Here is a 16459-nt window from a genome sequence, read left to right as displayed (position 1 = left end):
GAGAGAGGAGAGACGAGTGGGTCAAAAGCTGCACAGGTACATACCAATCTACGCATTAGATGAACCAAACAATTGCTTCTGGCACCCGACACGGCGGGTTCGCGTGCGTGGAGAGACGTCGTCTTCGCCGCAGTCGTGCAGCTCGCAGTGGTGAAGCAACCAATCAGGCAGCTCGAGGTGGGCGTCGTTTTGCTTCGTTTGGGACGGATTTATGTACGCATACGCCGCCTCGGGTCGGAGCCGCGGCCCTGGTTTTCTTTGCGTTGTTGGTTTGGTGGTGGTGGTGGAGTTTTTTCTTTTTGCTTTTGGTCGTTTTTCCTGGCTGTCGGGTCGCCGCCGCCCGCCATGCTCGTGGTCGCATCGCATGTGTGAGCTGATGTGGCTTTTTTTGCTCGAGCCCAGCGCCGACGACGGCGACGATGGCGAAAACGCTTGCCTCGATGAGCGGGCGCTTCGTTCGTCACCTCAGGTCCTGCCATCGAGCTGAAGGAAGGCCTCGGGCCTTTCAGGCATTTTCCTTTCGACCAGCTCGCTTCTCGCGCTACGCTGGCCGCGGTCGTCGCACCTCGACTTGACGGCGCTGTTGCTCGTCCTTCAGCTGCTCAAATCGCTCTAGCAGCGCGGCCTTGTCATCGTTCTGCGAATCACATTGCGAGTGCGGCTTCATGGCAGACAGACAGCGCAGCCCAGCAAGGCTACGCCTAAAACCACCACCAACGACTACTTCGTTAGCTGCAGACCGTCATCATCCGTCGCCAGAGCAGCATAGCGTCGCCTTGGCCTCGGGAGCTCCGACGACGAGATGCAAACAAGAAGACGCCTTTCTTGCTTGCTTTGGCCAACAGGAACCCAGGCAGAGCGGCCCAGCTGCGCAGCCACAGCGGCATTGCGTAACCCCGCAGCAAGAGAAGATCGCCATCACCCAGCGGCCAGCTCCCTGTCTCTTTTCAATGCCCGCGGCTGATGAAACGGGGAGCGAGTCGTTGTCGCCGCCGCCGCACGCCTCGCCGTTCGTCCTCTTTCTCGCCGTGCTCGTGGCAGCCCAAGGTGAAGCCATCATTCGGCGCGTCGTCCGTCCGCAAAGCAAACCGAGAAACGAGAAAACCGTGTCTTCCAGGAACCGCTCTTTCGGGGTGGTGGATCTGGCCCCACAAGTCCTTTTCCTTCTGTCTTCTTCCTCTGCAGCTGGCCGCTTGCACATCTACTTGTTGCTGCGCCTGTGTGGCGCTCTGGGCGGCAGAGAAGGCGTTGCACATCACCATGTCGTCTCCGCCAAGGCAGACCGTGTCGTCGTCGTCGTCGCTGTCAAGCTGACTCCTCCATCCCTCTCACTGGCAGAATGACTAACAATGTGGAGACGCAGCGGAGCGACCAGAGGACCTAAGCGGATTCTCCTTCTTGGGGGCGATGGTCAGGTCATCATCTCGGCCTGCAAATCCTGCCCATGAGCCCGGCGGACGGCCGGCCGGGGAACAAACGCTGTCCTTCCGCTCCCCCCTTCGAGACCATCACGACCTTCAATCCATCACCACCGTTACCGGCACTTCTTTCTCCCCGGCCCAGCCCAGAGCGAGCGATCGTCCGCGGCCCCCCGTCGCTCGCTTCCCGCTCGCCACGGCATGCCGTCGCCGTCGCGTCTCTGGTGTCTGACGTCCCGTTCTCCGCGTTGGCCGGCGCCGTCGTGATCGTCCGCTCGCTCTCCGCAGCTCATCTCGCTGAGCAAGACCGCTCGCTTCCTTTGCCCGCTTTGCGTCGCCCAGCAGTCGTGTCGTCGTGATTGCGGCTCTCGCCGCTCGCCGTCATTAAAACTGACCGATGTTGAACAAGATGGTGGTGAAAATTGCCTCGGCTTGGTGCCCTGCTGGTGCTGATGCTGAGCGCCACTACCGTCTCCATGCCTGCGCCCTAGCCCAACGGCGTCAGCCTGGGTCAACCCAGCCTTACGGCCTGCCCATCTTCATTACAGGATTGCGTGGCTGTTGCGGCGAGAGCGTCACGGGCAACGCGGCGCTGTGCTGCTGTTACGCAGGGTTGCGTCGAACATGTGTCAGGGTGTCGATGCTTGCCCTGCATCTCAAGTTCTCAGCCAGCATACAGATAGCCGAGGCACTTTTCCCAATCAGGCAGTTTTCCTGGAGAAGGGGCTCGAGACGGCTTCCTTGCGATGGAGCCATTTTTGCTTGCTCTATTGACCAGCTGCGATTCTTCGTCGACAGCTCCAAGCATAGCTGTTCAAACCTGCTGCCCGTCTACTTCGCTCCACGTGGTACTCGTTTCTTGATCGGATTGGTGGCGTTCTTGCCGTTGGCTGTGCTACTTTCTCCATGTCTCGGGCTCTGAATTGACGCCGTGGCGTCTCGTTGCACTGCTACTACGAGCGCTTGATGGCAACCATCAGTCGACATACCAGGCAATCGACGCAGATGTATTGGTGATGTTCAACTGGTAAGCTTTCGGCAGTGGCATGTTGTCAAAGGTACTTTGACGAGGGTTCGAAAAGTGTCTCACAGTCGCTCATCTCAACAGAAACAATTGGACAGGAACAGGTACCGGCATTTGCTAAGGGCAGCGCAAGTGAGACGACTCAAACTTCTTTCTAGATCTATTTCCATGGAGAAAGCTAAACTGTGGAATAGATCGCCCAACTGGCCCAACAACGATGCCGAGCTACCAGGTTTGAGACCCCTCAAAGTCAAAGCTCGGGTCAACAATTCACCTTCGCGACGTACGCTGCTCATTTGTCCGGCTTCCTGCCAAGGGTGACGTAGAAGGGGTAGTGAACGCCCGGCGCTGAGAACATGAGTCTGTCAAGGTCTGCAACATACTTGTCAACCTTCTCCTTGGGCAGCTTGCCCTCGATAAGTTTCTTCAAGGCGGTTTGCATGATGTCCTTGTGCGTGCGCTGACAGTGCTCAGCGAGCGCCCACGTCTCAGGCAGTTCTTCAATCTTGACAAACGGCCAGACGTACTTCTCGACGCGGACATCGACAAAGCCCGCCTTGCGCATGCGCTCAGCTGCGTTCTTCCCAGCATCGGCATCGATGCCCGCCTCCGTCTCATACTTTCGAAGCACGCGCAGCCACTCCCACTCTTCCTCATCCTCCAAATTGCGGCGGTCCGGGTACGTCAGCATGGTCTGATCGACGTCCTGGTCCTCGACCCAGCCGCCGGGCTTGAGCAGCTGGAACGCCTTCTGGAAGTAGAGGTCCCAGTTCTCGATGCCGAGGATCAGCGCGCGGCCGAAGATCAGGTCATAGCTGTTTGGCTGCCACAGATCCTTGGCCTCGTCCGTCGGCCCCGGCGATCCCACGACGGCTTCCATGTAGTTGTCCCGCACGAACTTGACGTTGCGCTGCTTCTCGGCTGCCTGGCGCTGCGAGATGTCGGGCACTTTGGACAGGTCCAGGCCGTAAACGTACGCGGTTGGGTACGTCTCGCCGAGGTAGAGACTGACGCTGCCCGTGCCGCACCCAATGTCGAGCATCTTGGTTGGAGGCTTGGAATCGCGCGAGATTGGCGCGTGCGACATGCGGCCGCCGAAGATGGCGGCTACGCCATTGGATTGCGAGAAGAGGCGTTCGTGCTCTTCGGAGCTGTGAGGCGCGTCAGTGCATGCTGGTTCGGTTGGTGGGTAGAGGAATTGGCTTACTCATTTGGCAGACAGTACGGCGACTTTGTGTCGTGGAAGCCGCGCTCCTTCGTGTCGACGTGTTCCTGGATGCCCGTGGGCGAGTCGGCTCTGGCTGCCATGACGAGAGGTCCTCGAGTCGAAGCGGTGCGGTACAGCGGTGGGTATTTCCTTCTGATCTCTTCTGTTGCTGTCCACTGCGCACGTCAACTTCAATCCAATGGGACCAAGAGAGAACGAATAACGGTGATTAGAAATCGGGACCGAATGAGCGGTTTATAACCCGTCTTCCCCTCCCCTCTCCTCCCACTTCTCTCCCGCCCCGCCGCCCGCTGTTCGACGGGGTCTGTTATCAATGCGTCCAAACTAGCTCACCACTGCAGCAGCTCTCTGCCAATGCCCGGCACATGCTTTAGCTCGCTGGCTCGTCTTGGGCAGAGGAGCTCAAGCTTCGCCATCCCACCTTGCGCGGATACGCGGGAAGTCTGTCTGCCCTAGGACGCGACTCCGCGGGCACTGCTTGGGGAGCACCCGGCCAGGGGGGCTGCGGTTGATTTGCTGGCGATGCGCGTGTCTGTGTGTGTGGCTATCTCAGTTGCCAGTTACGTACTGAACTGTACAATGTAGATGCGAGCTAGCCTTAGTGTTCAGGACTTGGTTGCTGTTTCGAGCACAGCTGGTAGCTGACAGTGAGCGCTAGCACCTTGACGCAGCAACAGACTAGACAGGCGATTGCGGGGGCGGGGTCGACGCGCAGGGAATATAGCGTTTGCTCAGGGACGGGAGGGCTGTGCTGTGCTGTGCTGTGCTGGGCTGGGCTGGGCTGCCCGCGGTACAGCACGTCCGTCCGTCTCGATTGCCAGACAGGCGGGCGCACTTATCTTAACCACGGCTGGCTGGCTGGCTGGTTGGCCATTGGTGCTACGAATGGGTTCGGTTCGATCCACCTGCTGACACTCGAGTCCAAGTGGCAATTGTGTCCGAAGGAAAGAAAGTCCGTCTTCACCCCATCGACTTACTTCCAGAGCTTCCTCGCGCTGAAACACAACAGATAAAGTCAACTCGTTCAATGTGAGTTAAGCGTACGAGACGGGGGCGGCTGCCGGTTATCTTTGTTTCTTGCCATGGTCTGATGAATTGCTGAGCTATGAACAGGTTTGCTCGCGGTTGGCGCTTGTAGCGAGGAGGCTACGTACAGATCAAAGACCAACTGAGTACAATGCAGTCAACTCTGTGCCGGCGGTGTCGAAAACGTCAAATCACAAGAATCTAATGCGCCGGAGGGAGCATGTGGACCGCACAAAGACACAATCAATCGCATCGTCTTCCTCTTCTCCCACGGCAGCAGCGGCAGCAGCTGCAGGATTTCATCTCCCTCTCCTCTATTGATCTAAACAACCCAGCGCGCCCATCATACTCACTCACTGTGCTTTTTCCGGGGGTATTCCAAGCCACCCGCTCCCTAACCTACACCACCACACACAGACAAAGATAGCACGACAAAAGATACGGCAGTCCGTCTTATTCCCGCACCACTCACTGCCACCACCGCCGCTCCCGCCGCCGCTCCCGCTGCCACTATCACGCCCGCCATCCAACCAACCAACCCAATCAAGCTCCGTCTGGCTGGCGTCCCGGGCGGCGAACACGGCGATGGCGGTCTCGCTGCTCCGACGCCAGTATCGCATCGCGGGGCGTCGCTCCGCGCCGTCGCCGTCCCCGCGACGTTCCGTGCCGTGTCTGCCGTCTAGGCGCAGCGCAGGTGCGGGCGGTTTGGCTTAGTTGGCGATTTGTTGGTGCACTGCGATGGGGAGATGGAGAGGTGGTTGGATGGGTTGGGTGAGTTGGGTGAGCATGTGGAGGACTTGCGTTGAGCGAGTGAGTTCATTTTGTTCTGGTTTCTTGCTGCTGTGGTTTGTGAGGGGAGAGGCTGTAGAAGGGGTGTTGTTGCTTGCTGCGGCTCTGCCCGTGTCAAGCTCACTGACATTTGACTGACAGTTGACATCTTCTCACTGACGGAGGGCAGCTGTCTGGGGTGCAATGACACGAGAGGAAGCACGAGGACGACGACGGAAGCTTGTGCTGCCGCTCCGTCGTCTGGAGAGCCGCTCAACGGCTCGGACGCGATATATAAACTGCGCCGTCGCTCGCGTCTCCTCTCCTCTTTCTCTCTCACGCCAGCCAGCTTCGCAGCAAGTGCGTGATGTAGCCAACGATTGCTCTCTCACAGAGACAAGCTCAGCGACACACTCGTTCTGCGGCCGTGTTGCGCGACCCCCTTTCTCTCGGCCTTTCTGACGCTTCGATTGTCTACAGAGCGTCTTCTTCATCGTTAAGTCATGTCGAGGAATGCAGCAGGAAGCAGTGATGCTGTGGGCGTGTGGCATGAGATGATGGGAACGTCCAACATGCCGACACGAGAACAGAAGGCCATTTTGGTCAGCCTGGTCACTTTGAGGACTGTGACTTGCCAGGACCAGGAACAAGAACAAAGTGCCGACTGTCTCCTCCAGTCAAAGCAGTCGCTTTTTGATGTATTTCATAGGCTCACGGCCTTGGGAGGCCGGAAGACGTCGGTGGAGTGTCTGAGTCTCTGGCGAGAAAGAGCCGTCTTTTATATCTGGACAGCGAGAGAGGGTATGAGGAGAGGCGAGGCGTGTCGAATCACGCGCAGCCCGCAGCACATGCAACACATGCAACAGCCAGCCAAGTGACTCCAGGCTTGTGAAAGGCGCTTTGGCCGACTCAGCGAGGTATAAAAGCCACTTTTCTTCTCGCGTCTGGCAGATTTGTCTTCAAGTGCCCTCGCCACTCTCGACTACTACCACCATGGCAGGGATGAACTGTTTGGGCTTTTCCGGGCCAGCGCTGGTTGAAAAGTTCCCACTGTGGCGGCGGCTCCGCTCTGCCCTGTCTCCTTTCCCCAGCCCGAGTGAGCGGTGGCGCCGTCGTTTCCTCTACGGCAGGCAATGATGCTGGCCATCAAGAAGCAAAGATGCCACATCCTCCTTCATCACTGATCAGCAATGACGGCGCCACGAACAAAATCTTTGACGTAGACCAGAAAATGTCCGTACTCCTCCAAACCAAACCAAACAAAAGTAGTCGATGACTGGAGCTGTTCAGCCCAGTCAGAATTGGCAGGATTTTCTTTCCCTTCCTGGAGAAGACTCGCTCCTGACTGACTTACTGGCAGGAAAGTGGGAAGGCCAGGTCCTTTATATACGCGCGATGGCTTGGAGCAGTCACGTGCTTTGACGACCAGTGAGGGCGCAGGGAGCAATCACGCGCGTCAACCTGTTGCCAGCAACGTGTGCCAATGCGTCTGTTCGCGCGCATGTCTGACATGTGGTTTGCCGGTATCGCGCTGACTGGAGGAGGTACAAAGAGCCCGTAACACTTCGCTCTTCCAATCTTTGCACTCACACTCAGAACTTCTTCCTAGAGAGGCGGTGGGGAACGTCGACACCGGAACTGACTTACTTGTTTCTTCTTCCTGTCTTTTGGGGCCAAGGTCGCTTGGTCGACTTGACCTTGAGAGAAGTCGGAAGAAGGACTGTGGCAAAACTTCGCACTGATGAGTCTCAGCATCTTTGTACACTTGCAAAAATGTTATGATGTATTTGCATTGCATCACTTTACAATGATGCCCATCCTTCTGCTTTCCTACTGACAGCCTAACCTGAAAGAACAGTTCCTAACTTTACCAGGCGCTGCGCTGACAAGATCAGTGCAGCCGAATGAATGGTCCCAACCCGGCGACAGTAACCTTGTTGTGGTACCTCAAAGATGCAAGGTTGAGTGAGACCGTCGGATAGAGAAGAGGCCCTGTACGAACGGCTGTCTGTCGAGGTTTAAATAGGTAGGCATGATGGACTCGCGGAAGCAGCTGAGCACCCAAGCACCTAGATTCAGCATATGCCCGATTCCAGTTTGCGTGCCCACATACCCCAACAACATATAGCAGAGCAGGCCGGCACAAAAACAGCAGCAGCAGGAGCAAGACCAACAAACACATCACCAAGCACTCACATTCCTCAAACCCCCTTTCCATACTAAAGTCGAACAATGAAGAAATCTTTAAATCGCTCAAAGCCGCTGAAAGAGACACAGCAAGCTCGTGTCTGGAAAGAAGCTAGATACGGTGGCCGGGCGGGCATCCTCTAATCAAGATCGCTGCGACAGGAAGTCGACCATCCATCCGTCCGTCCCATTATTCCTGCCACCGTGTGGTGTCGTCCTCCACATGGTACTCCACGACAATGACAACGAGAACATCGTCATCATCATCGCTGCCGCTCATCAGACCGCTTGACCAAGCCCCGTACACCACTCAGATCGTCGTTCAATCCATCAGCATGCCCTCCTGAAGAACGACAACGACGGGCTTCGCTCACCAACATCGCCGCTCGGCCTCAGACCAGTCGCGCCGCCACCGCCACCGCCGCACCAGCAGTAGAAGCAAAAGCGGCGACAACCAACGACAATCAACCAACAAACGCAAACGGCCCGCAAACAGCCCATGTAGAATTAAAAATTTTCCATTCCCATAGTGTTTTAGAGAGAAAGAAAGAGCGAAAAGGGAGGAGTTTTGGAGAGAGAGAGATGAAGAGAAGAGAGAAAACTGAAAAAAGGTAAGAGCGGCAGTAGTACCCAACCAAGTTTCCCTTTCCCCCCCTACCCACCCACCCTGTATAGTTGTTGAGACACACACACGCCCGCCCCACCAGCTCCCTAGCTCCCAGCGCACTGAAAATGCAAATGTCATGATGAATTCGACCGACTGCTTGATTGGAGAAGAGAGAGAGAGAAGAGCATGTAAGAAAGGTTTTTGAAGAAGAGGGAAAAAGAGCATGAACAACGACCCGCCTCGCAGTGCCAGTGTGAGAGAACTTTTTACAGTAAAAGGTGATGCTGTGGGGCTTTGGTGAGCGAAGCAAAAGCAAAGAGACGGATGAGACGAAGGGGAGGAATGGATGAGAGCTGCGCATGGCGTGCGCTTCCTAGTGATGACACACATACACTCTTCCAGTCCACCTGTCGGTCGCATGCTGTGAGCCCCGCTCGAAGCCCCTCTATGTTCTTGGTGTCGTGTCAAATCATTCGTCGTGCAAGCATGCGAGAGAAGGTGTTAAGAGTACCCACGATCGATCAATCGAAACGTTGGTAGAATCGAAGGTTGCGATGGTGGTCCAAGCCAGTCGACGAAGCCGGAGAAGCATAATCTACCAGAGGGCCAAGGGCCGGTTTCTCCGGCTCTTTGGAGGATTGGCCAGCTTGCAAATCGGTCTCACGTTTACCAAGACTTGTTGACGGAATACCAACGTGTAGTCTTGGTTCTTTGATGCTGGCGGCCGAACTGCGGCCGGCAGCAGGGTACCAAAATTGCTTGGTCGAATGGGAATTGGACGTGGCGACAAGACGAAGATTATGCGCCTGGAGTTTTCAAGACGTGGCGCATTTACGAGACGGCCCGCGGGCTCTGGTTGATGTGCTGAAACAAGGCACCGAACAAACGTTCCACCTATCTTGGAGTCAGTCAATGTTCAGCGAAATGGAATACGGAACCTTACCTCAGGAGCAGCCTTGACAAACGGCAGGTCCCAGAACTGGTAGTCGCGGTTCTTGAGAATCTCGAGCAGAGTGATGATCAAGCCCCATGGATGCGGACGATGGACGAGAAGACGCTCCAGCAGCACACGAGTGATCTGTTGCTGCACATCGAGGTTGGTCTGATCGCCGCGTGAGCCAAACAGATGCAGAATGGCGTAGCAAAAGTAGTGCGTGTGGCTATTGGGCCAGCGCAGCTGATTGGCCATGGCGCTCAACAGGTGGTAGCGGCCTTCGGGACGGAGTTCCCGAGCAAGCGTCTCGAGAAGCTTGGCGTGTGGAGAAGCCGCGTTGAATACAGGGCCCTTGTTGGTGGCGCTCACGGCGCTGCTGCCAATGTAGAGAACAAGAGCGTGGAGGAAGGCCGTATCCACGGTAACGGGAGCGAACCCAAAACCAGTCTCCTCACGCTTGGGGCTGTAGGCAGCGTCGATGACCCTGAGGAGGTCGTCCGCGCTCTGCTCCGATGTCTTGAGCAAGCTGTCTACAGCGTTCTTGACTCCGTGCTCACGCAGCGGCTCCTCAGTGTCGCCACGAATGGCAGGCGCCTTCCTCACATCCTCGAGGCGATCCACCTTGAAGCCAGTCGTAAAGGGATCGGGGAGTTCTGGGAACGATGATGGAAAGGCGCTGACCACCAGGTTGCGAAGCTGGGTGCACTGCGAAGGAATGGCATTGCACAGGCGGAAGTGGTTTTCGGCCAAGAATTCAGGGAAGTCGTGGTGGATGACCAAGAGGACGCGGAGGACGCCGCGGAAAAAGACTCTGGCATTGTTGTCCTGCTCGATAGGCTTCATGAGGTGGCCGGCGTGCGCAAGCATAGCCTCGGTCAACTCGGTGTAGAGATCCCAGCGCTGCGATATTGTTAGATGACTCGTCTTCCAGCAGCTTGTTCCACATACCTTGTCATCAGCCAAGCTCAGCATCACGGGCATGAAGAAGCGCTGGGAAACGAGAGCCAGCCATTGGAAAGCGAAGCCTTGGAAGCGCTTGGGAACCAAAAACGTAAACGCTTTGCCCAAGGCCATCATCAAAGCCGTCTCGAGTCCAGGAGTCGAGAGGAGGCTCTTGCTGTCATGGAGCTCGCAAATGATGGTGTTGAAGAGGCGATGGAACACCTTGGCGTTGAAACGCTCACCGCGAGTGTTGTGGTGGCTCATGAGGACCACAATAACAAGGCTCAGCACCTTGTCAAAGTACTCTGCCTTGTTTGGCTTGTCAACAATCTCGTGCTGGTAGATGGTCAAGCAGACAATCAACTTGGCCAGGCTGTCGACACACAAGAAGGCGGCTTCAGGACTCCAAAATGGCGAACGCATCTCTTGCTCGTGGGTTTCGATCGACACCTCGATGAGCACGTGAAGAAAATGGGCTGTCGAGTCGTGCGACCGAATGAAGCCTCGAGATTGCAACTGGACGAGAAAAGCGCCAATCAACTGCTGAGACGGGGCTTGGGGTTGTCCTGCACGGGTCAAACGTAGCCATTCCTCAAACACGTATTCAATCTGTTCCCTCTGCACCAAGTCGGAAGGAGTAGGAAGGGCAGTGTCAGGGACCTGCAGCTTCGACATGATTTGCTTTCCAGCATCGAGGTCAACATCCTCGACCAACCACTGCGTCAAAGCCTCGAGGGATCGGGAAAAGTCTGTCCGGAAGGCGGCGACGTTGGTGCCCAAGACCGTCTCGTCAAGCAGCTGAGAGAGGCTGTCCAGCGCGTGGGGGTTGCGCGCGTGAATTACCTTGGCAATTGTAATGTCCAAGCGCTGAAGATCCATCAGATTGGCCTGAATCAAACAAACCGCAAGGTGAGCGTTGAGGAGCCTCTCGGGCTCGAGGTTGGACAGCCAGATCATAATCTGCCGAGCAGTCTGGGAGGATTGGTGGCACAAGACAAGCAGCAGCTGGACCATGACCTCGAATTCGAGACGACGATCCACCTCTGCTATGAGGCTATTAGCCACTTTGCCAGCAATGCCCAGTGAGAGATTGTCTTTCTGTGCGCCCGACGACTCGACGAGGTGAATCAACTGCTCGTAGATCTCTCGCGTTGGTGCTTGCGGAAGCAGCTCTTCCACGTGCTCCTCTACAGTCTCCTTGAGGCTCCGTTGCAGGTCGACTAGGTAGCCAAGAGCCCTGTCAGCCATTGTTTGCGGGTCAACAAATCCATTGAGATGGGCTTGTTGCATCGTGCCAGACATCGGTGGGGCGTTTTGGATACGAGAGGGAACCTGCGAGCCTGGACGCGGAATCGCAGGAGCTTCGGCAGGAGTGGGGAGGTTGGGGACCTGCGGGTATGGGTCTTGCATGGCCTCGGGGAGTTGACGGCCACTGTCCTGCGAGTTGTTGTTGGCGTGTGTCATGCCACGAGTCTGGCGGCCGAAGTCTTCGTAGATGGCCAGTTGCTCGGCGTTGAGGCCTCCTGGGCTCTGTCGGTAAGGTTCGGGGATATATCCAGCCCAGTGTTTGACTGGAGGGTCATTGAAGGGCTCGCGTATTTGAGCGCTCTTGTGGTAGCGGCGCTGGCGAAGGCCACCCTCAATTTGCACGTCAATCTCGGCCACAGACTGAGTTTCCGCGGCGTGCTCGACCATGCTGCAGACCGTGTCCAAGTTGTCATTAACAAACATCAGAATCAGACCCTCCGGCAATGCTTGCTCAGGCAAATCCCGGGCCAAGATGCGAATGTTGTTCATGATGCTCATGCGGAGAGGTTCCTTGCAAGTTACCAGCGCGAGGCTGCCCGATAAAGCCTTGACCATTCTGTGGGCTGCCTCGCGGAACTTGACGTCATCCAATTCCATCGCGAAGTCCTTGGTGACGAGCTGAGAAGTTGAGATGGCGGCAATCGTGACTGACCGCTCCACGACCGGTGCGATGATTTCCGCAATGGCAGACTGAGCGGCCGCGTGGAAGATTTGTCGCAAACGAGTTGTGGCTCCCAGGTTGCCTGAAGCAGGAGGGTAGACGAGTGACTGGCTGAGGTCGGGCAGAGAGGCCTGAATGGCGGCGGGCGAGAAACGTTCATTGATGCCTCTGGCCCTGTTGAGGCCCATGAGAGACAGCTCGTTGAAACCTTCGAGGCCATCTGGGACGCCCTGAGCGATGAGTTCCTCTTCCTGGAGAGGCCGAGATCTGATGCAGTTGGAGGGTTCAATCGTCTTGTAGTCCAGTTCCAAGCCTCTACACAAGACCTCAATCTCAAACTTGAGGTTGAGCTTGAGCTCTGCAAAGTGGTAGAGCTCAATGAGGAGCCGGACAATCTCCATGAGCCATGGATTCGGCGGTTTGAAAACCATCGACTTGCTCGCCTGAATGAGAACCTTGCAAGTAAACGGAATCACAATTACCAGCCGCTGAGTGTCGTGGCCCTCTATGAGGAGGTCCTTGAAGGAAATGTTCTTGAACTTGATGGGCTTGTCTCTGGCAATTGTCAACGACCCGAGCCAGTCGCCAAGATTTTTCAAGTGGGTGCGTTCCGTCGATGAGTTGATGGTCGTCTCGGCGTTCAAAAGACGAATGACCGACACATAGGTCTCGCGAAGGACTTCAGCCCACAGCTTTTTGTGGTTGAAGAGCTCCAACATGTCCAGGTAGAGCTGCTGGAAGTTGGGCTGCATCTTTGCCCTCTCCTCGACCAAGTAGCTTGCAAACCACTGGTGGTGTTTCTCTTCCAATGCCTCCATCAGGTCCTTGAGCTTTTCATCGAGGTTACGCTCCGAAACATTGTTGAGGACGAAGAGAACCTTGTCCTGAACCTCCTCTTCGGGATCTTCGTAGTCCTCAGCAGATGGGGGGTCTGCATGAAGGCAAGTAAAGGGTCGATTTGGCTGTTCAGGCTGCGAGTTTCCATTGGGCCGAACGGACAAAGCTTGAATGTCCCCATCGGCTTCGCCGTTGACCTCGCCTGAACGTTGCCGCCTGACAATCTCCTCCGCCTTTGTCCAAACCTCAGTACCTTGAAGACCAGGAACGCGCAAGAGACGATCGCAGAATCTAGGCCATTCAGGCAAACGGTTCGAGAAGTTGATGAGAGCTTGCAGTCCAAACTTGTACATGGATGCTTCTGGAGGGTAATCCTGGACCGCCTCGAGAACCATGGCAAGCGCGGCCTGCAAAGGAATCCGAGGCAGAAGATTGAACTGGATGATGCCGCCAAATAACACAGCCGTGGTTGCCAAAGCCTCGATTGGGTATTCTCCAAAACAGTTGTACTCGTCGAAAAGGCCATGAATCATGCAGGCGAAGAGGTCCTGATCGGCGGGATCTTCAGATGACTTGTACCTCTGAAGCTCCTCGATGATTTTCCGGACGTCGCTGTCGCCCGAATACATGTTCCTGTAGTGCTCTTGCATCTTCCGATCAGCTTCGGGAGAGATCGCATTGCCGTCTTTGCCGTTCACGTCGATGATTTCGTCCATGCCTTCTCCGTAGTTGATTAACCTCGGATAAGCACCGATGCAGATCCTCTGGAGGGAGACAAGCTCCTCGTCTGGAAGATGGCCTTGGAGGAAGCCAAGTAGCGGATGCACAGTCTTGACGGCGAGAGGAACGTTGACAGGTGGCGCGCCGTCGCGCTGCGCTTGCAGATCCGTCTCGGCCTTGTTCTGGAGAAAGGTCTGCAGGACCCTTGGGAACACGGGGATCCGGCGGAGGGTGTCTTGGGCCCAGGTATCGAGGTCGAAAAGACCTTCCTTGTGTGCCAGCGCAGCGAGGTCTAAGCTCATGTCCGAGTTGAGGGCAACAAGGTCGGCGATCCAGCCGTGTTCCGACGCGTGTTCCAAGATGTTTGACAGGGACAGCGGGTTCGAGTTGTAGAGGTCAAGGAATTTGCCGGCAACCCAAATGTTGTCCTGTTTCCAAAGCCCGTGCAACGCAAAGCTGTAAACGTGCACTCGTTTTTCGACGAATGGACCAAATAGCTGACGCATCGCCATTTCTTGCAAACCCACCCACGGTTTGGGCACAGCAGCAGCTGCCACGACAAAAATGTCCGTGTGTTGATTAATCACTGTTTGGGGGATGTGCAAACGTTGAGCAAAACCGTACGTGTCCTGCGAGCGGAATATGATGGTGAAGAGGGCGGTCGTTGCGTCCAAGGATACGAGTGGGTGCTTTGTGACTTCTTGCGCTCTCTGCTTCACCTCGGGTGAAGCGTCGGCAAAAAGCTCAAGGGTAAAGGATTTCCGAAGTCGTGGGATCTGGTTGACGTCCAAGTCCTCCGGGCTGCAAGAGAGGAAGGACACGACAAAGGACAGCTGCGTGTCCTGGTGCGTCCAAGATCCTCCCCACAGTAGCTGAATGTCGAAATTCTCATAGTCCTGCGCCAGTGGTAAAAGTGCCCTGTACAGGGAAAGGAATTGCTGTGAGTTGACCTTGAGTCCTTCGCGGTCGAAAGAATGGATTACGTCCTGCCAGTCTAGGCGTTGTCCAGCCCGGTGTTCGCGAACCGCAGCCACAAAATTGCTGGCGCTGTATGCTTGGCCATTCTGCGTGATGGCCATGAACAGGAGCGCATTCGCGACTTGCTGGTCTCGGACATCGCGTGCGTCGACCGATGCCATTAGCTCCTTGCAAGCGTCCACAGTCAACGTTCCTCGAGGGCCTGCGCGCTGCACGAGTCGCAACAGAGTATTGGGGCTCTCCAGCAGTTCGAACAGGTGTAGAGCTGCCTGTACGTCGAAAGGGACGATTCCCGTGGCCTTGTCATACTTGGCGCGTATGGCGAAGAGCAGATTGTTTTTGCTGTCGTCGTTCCAAGTTCGTGGCGGGTCTTGAGCGAGCCGGTCGATTACGGAGGCCAGAATGTTGGGCGGGATGTCTTCGACGGCCTCTGGAGCCGAGTTGACGAGCGACATGAGAAAGCTTTGATAGTTGTTGGACAAAATCGCGTCGGCTGGATGGAATTAGTTTTGTGCGGTCAGGAAGCGATAGTTTTGTGCGGTCGGGAAGGGATGAGAAGCTTGCCTTTGGTCCGCAAATCGGGTTTTGAAGTCGTCTTGCACGCCAGGGCCAAAGTCGTCTTTCCCACCGGATCCAACTTGAAGTGCTCCATGAACGTGGACAAGTCGAAATCCCTGTACAAATCACCCTCTGTCGTGTCAATGGCTTCGGCAATCTTGTATGCTTGTTGGGGGTCTTGTGTGATTTTTTGCATTTCGCCGACGAGCAAAGGGTAGCTTCCGGTGTTGTCGCTGCTCTTGGCAGAGCCAGGGAATATTTGCGACGCGTTGCCCTGGAGCAGGCGGCGGAAGTACTTGGAAAACACCTCCATGCCGTTCGAGTCGACCAGCTTCACCCAACGAGTTAGCGACGCCTAATTGAGGCGCGACGTGACAACATACCTTGCGAATCTGGTCGGTTTGCTGTTCCCACTTGGTCCTGTCCTTGTCCTCCTTTAGCGAGCTGAGCAGGAGAAAGACTTGGGCAATGACGATCCTGGAGAGGGACTGGTCCGAGGGAGCCGATGCAGCCGAGTTGCTGCTAGGCGAACCAACGTTGCCTGGCTGTGAGAGTGAGGGTGAGGCCCGAGCCACTTTGGAGCTCCCTCCGCCGCTGGTGCTTGACGCACCTCCACCACCTTGCGAAGCGGAAGGCAAAGCCGCGGCGGAGGAAGCGAATTGGGAGGCGCCTGATGAAGCTATGGTTGGACGGCGAGCGGAAGACAGCAGCGGCCCTTGGGTATGCTGCTGCTGTCCGGGTTGCGACGGGGAGAAATGCGAGGTCGTCGACGAGGCGGACGAGGTGCGGCTGACGATGCGGCGAGAGGAAGAGGCGGGGGCCTGAGCAGAGGGTGGGTTGATGGGAGAAAAGGCGGGTCGTGAGGGCGAGTTGGCAGCCGAGGAGCTGGGTCTGCTGGAGGAGTTGAAGGCAGTGGATATGGGAGCAAGGCCACGGCGTCCGCTGGGTTGCTGACTTGAGGTGCCCCAGGGGAATTGCTGGCTCATCTAGACAGCTATTCCATCGGATGGCAAGGTCGCGACACGGGAAAGGGTGGGAGGCGAAGGCGGGGGACGTGATGGTGGAGGAGGATGATGATGAGGAGCGTATGTGTCTTGGAAGGTGAAGGCTCACTCACGGCAAGGTTGGCTTCGGGCTGCGCGGGCCTCTTGGCGGCAGCTGCCGACGGTCGAGTCTACGTGAGCTACGGCTACCACCTCCACGCCCGGCCATTGTATTCTACTTCTACACGAACTACGTTTACAGATTTATTATCATTGTCCA

General features: G+C 56.3%; 4 protein-coding genes across 4 annotated transcripts; 2 read left to right on the top strand and 2 right to left on the bottom strand.

The window, feature by feature from the left end:
• Positions 1 to 576: 576 nt before the first annotated feature.
• J3D65DRAFT_152846 (uncharacterized protein) lies at positions 577 to 1579 on the top strand. The gene has a single exon (XM_066794104.1). It carries the CDS (start codon positions 666 to 668, stop codon positions 1341 to 1343), a length of 678 nt encoding a protein of 225 aa, XP_066650562.1. The 5' UTR covers positions 577 to 665; the 3' UTR covers positions 1344 to 1579.
• On the top strand, positions 1580 to 2563 carry J3D65DRAFT_152857 (uncharacterized protein). Its single transcript, XM_066794105.1, has 2 exons — positions 1580 to 2476; positions 2527 to 2563. Exon 1 carries the CDS (start codon positions 1816 to 1818, stop codon positions 2338 to 2340), a length of 525 nt encoding a protein of 174 aa, XP_066650561.1. The 5' UTR covers positions 1580 to 1815; the 3' UTR covers positions 2341 to 2476; positions 2527 to 2563.
• A 171-nt stretch (positions 2564 to 2734) lies between these two features.
• Positions 2735 to 3750, bottom strand: J3D65DRAFT_607388 (S-adenosyl-L-methionine-dependent methyltransferase; the record flags this gene model as incomplete). The annotated part of the gene is made up of 2 exons (XM_066798502.1): positions 2735 to 3593; positions 3650 to 3750. The coding sequence occupies 2 exons, from the start codon at positions 3748 to 3750 to the stop codon at positions 2735 to 2737; spliced, it is 960 nt and encodes a 319-aa protein (XP_066650560.1).
• A 5133-nt stretch (positions 3751 to 8883) lies between these two features.
• Positions 8884 to 16342, bottom strand: J3D65DRAFT_152750 (CCR4-Not complex component, Not1-domain-containing protein). The gene is made up of 5 exons (XM_066794103.1): positions 15580 to 16342; positions 15203 to 15527; positions 10141 to 15131; positions 9202 to 10092; positions 8884 to 9152 (listed from the first exon to the last, which is right to left on the bottom strand). The coding sequence occupies exons 1-5, from the start codon at positions 16180 to 16182 to the stop codon at positions 9090 to 9092; spliced, it is 6873 nt and encodes a 2290-aa protein (XP_066650559.1). The 5' UTR covers positions 16183 to 16342; the 3' UTR covers positions 8884 to 9089.
• Between the last annotated feature and the right edge of the window lie 117 nt (positions 16343 to 16459).

This window comes from Phyllosticta citribraziliensis (genome assembly GCF_038025025.1).
Source record: "Phyllosticta citribraziliensis strain CPC 17464 chromosome Unknown J3D65scaffold_14, whole genome shotgun sequence".
Classification (NCBI taxonomy): domain Eukaryota; kingdom Fungi; phylum Ascomycota; class Dothideomycetes; order Botryosphaeriales; family Phyllostictaceae; genus Phyllosticta; species Phyllosticta citribraziliensis.
The sequence above is the reverse complement of the archived record's forward strand: the minus strand, read 5'-3'. Positions and strand labels throughout refer to the sequence as shown.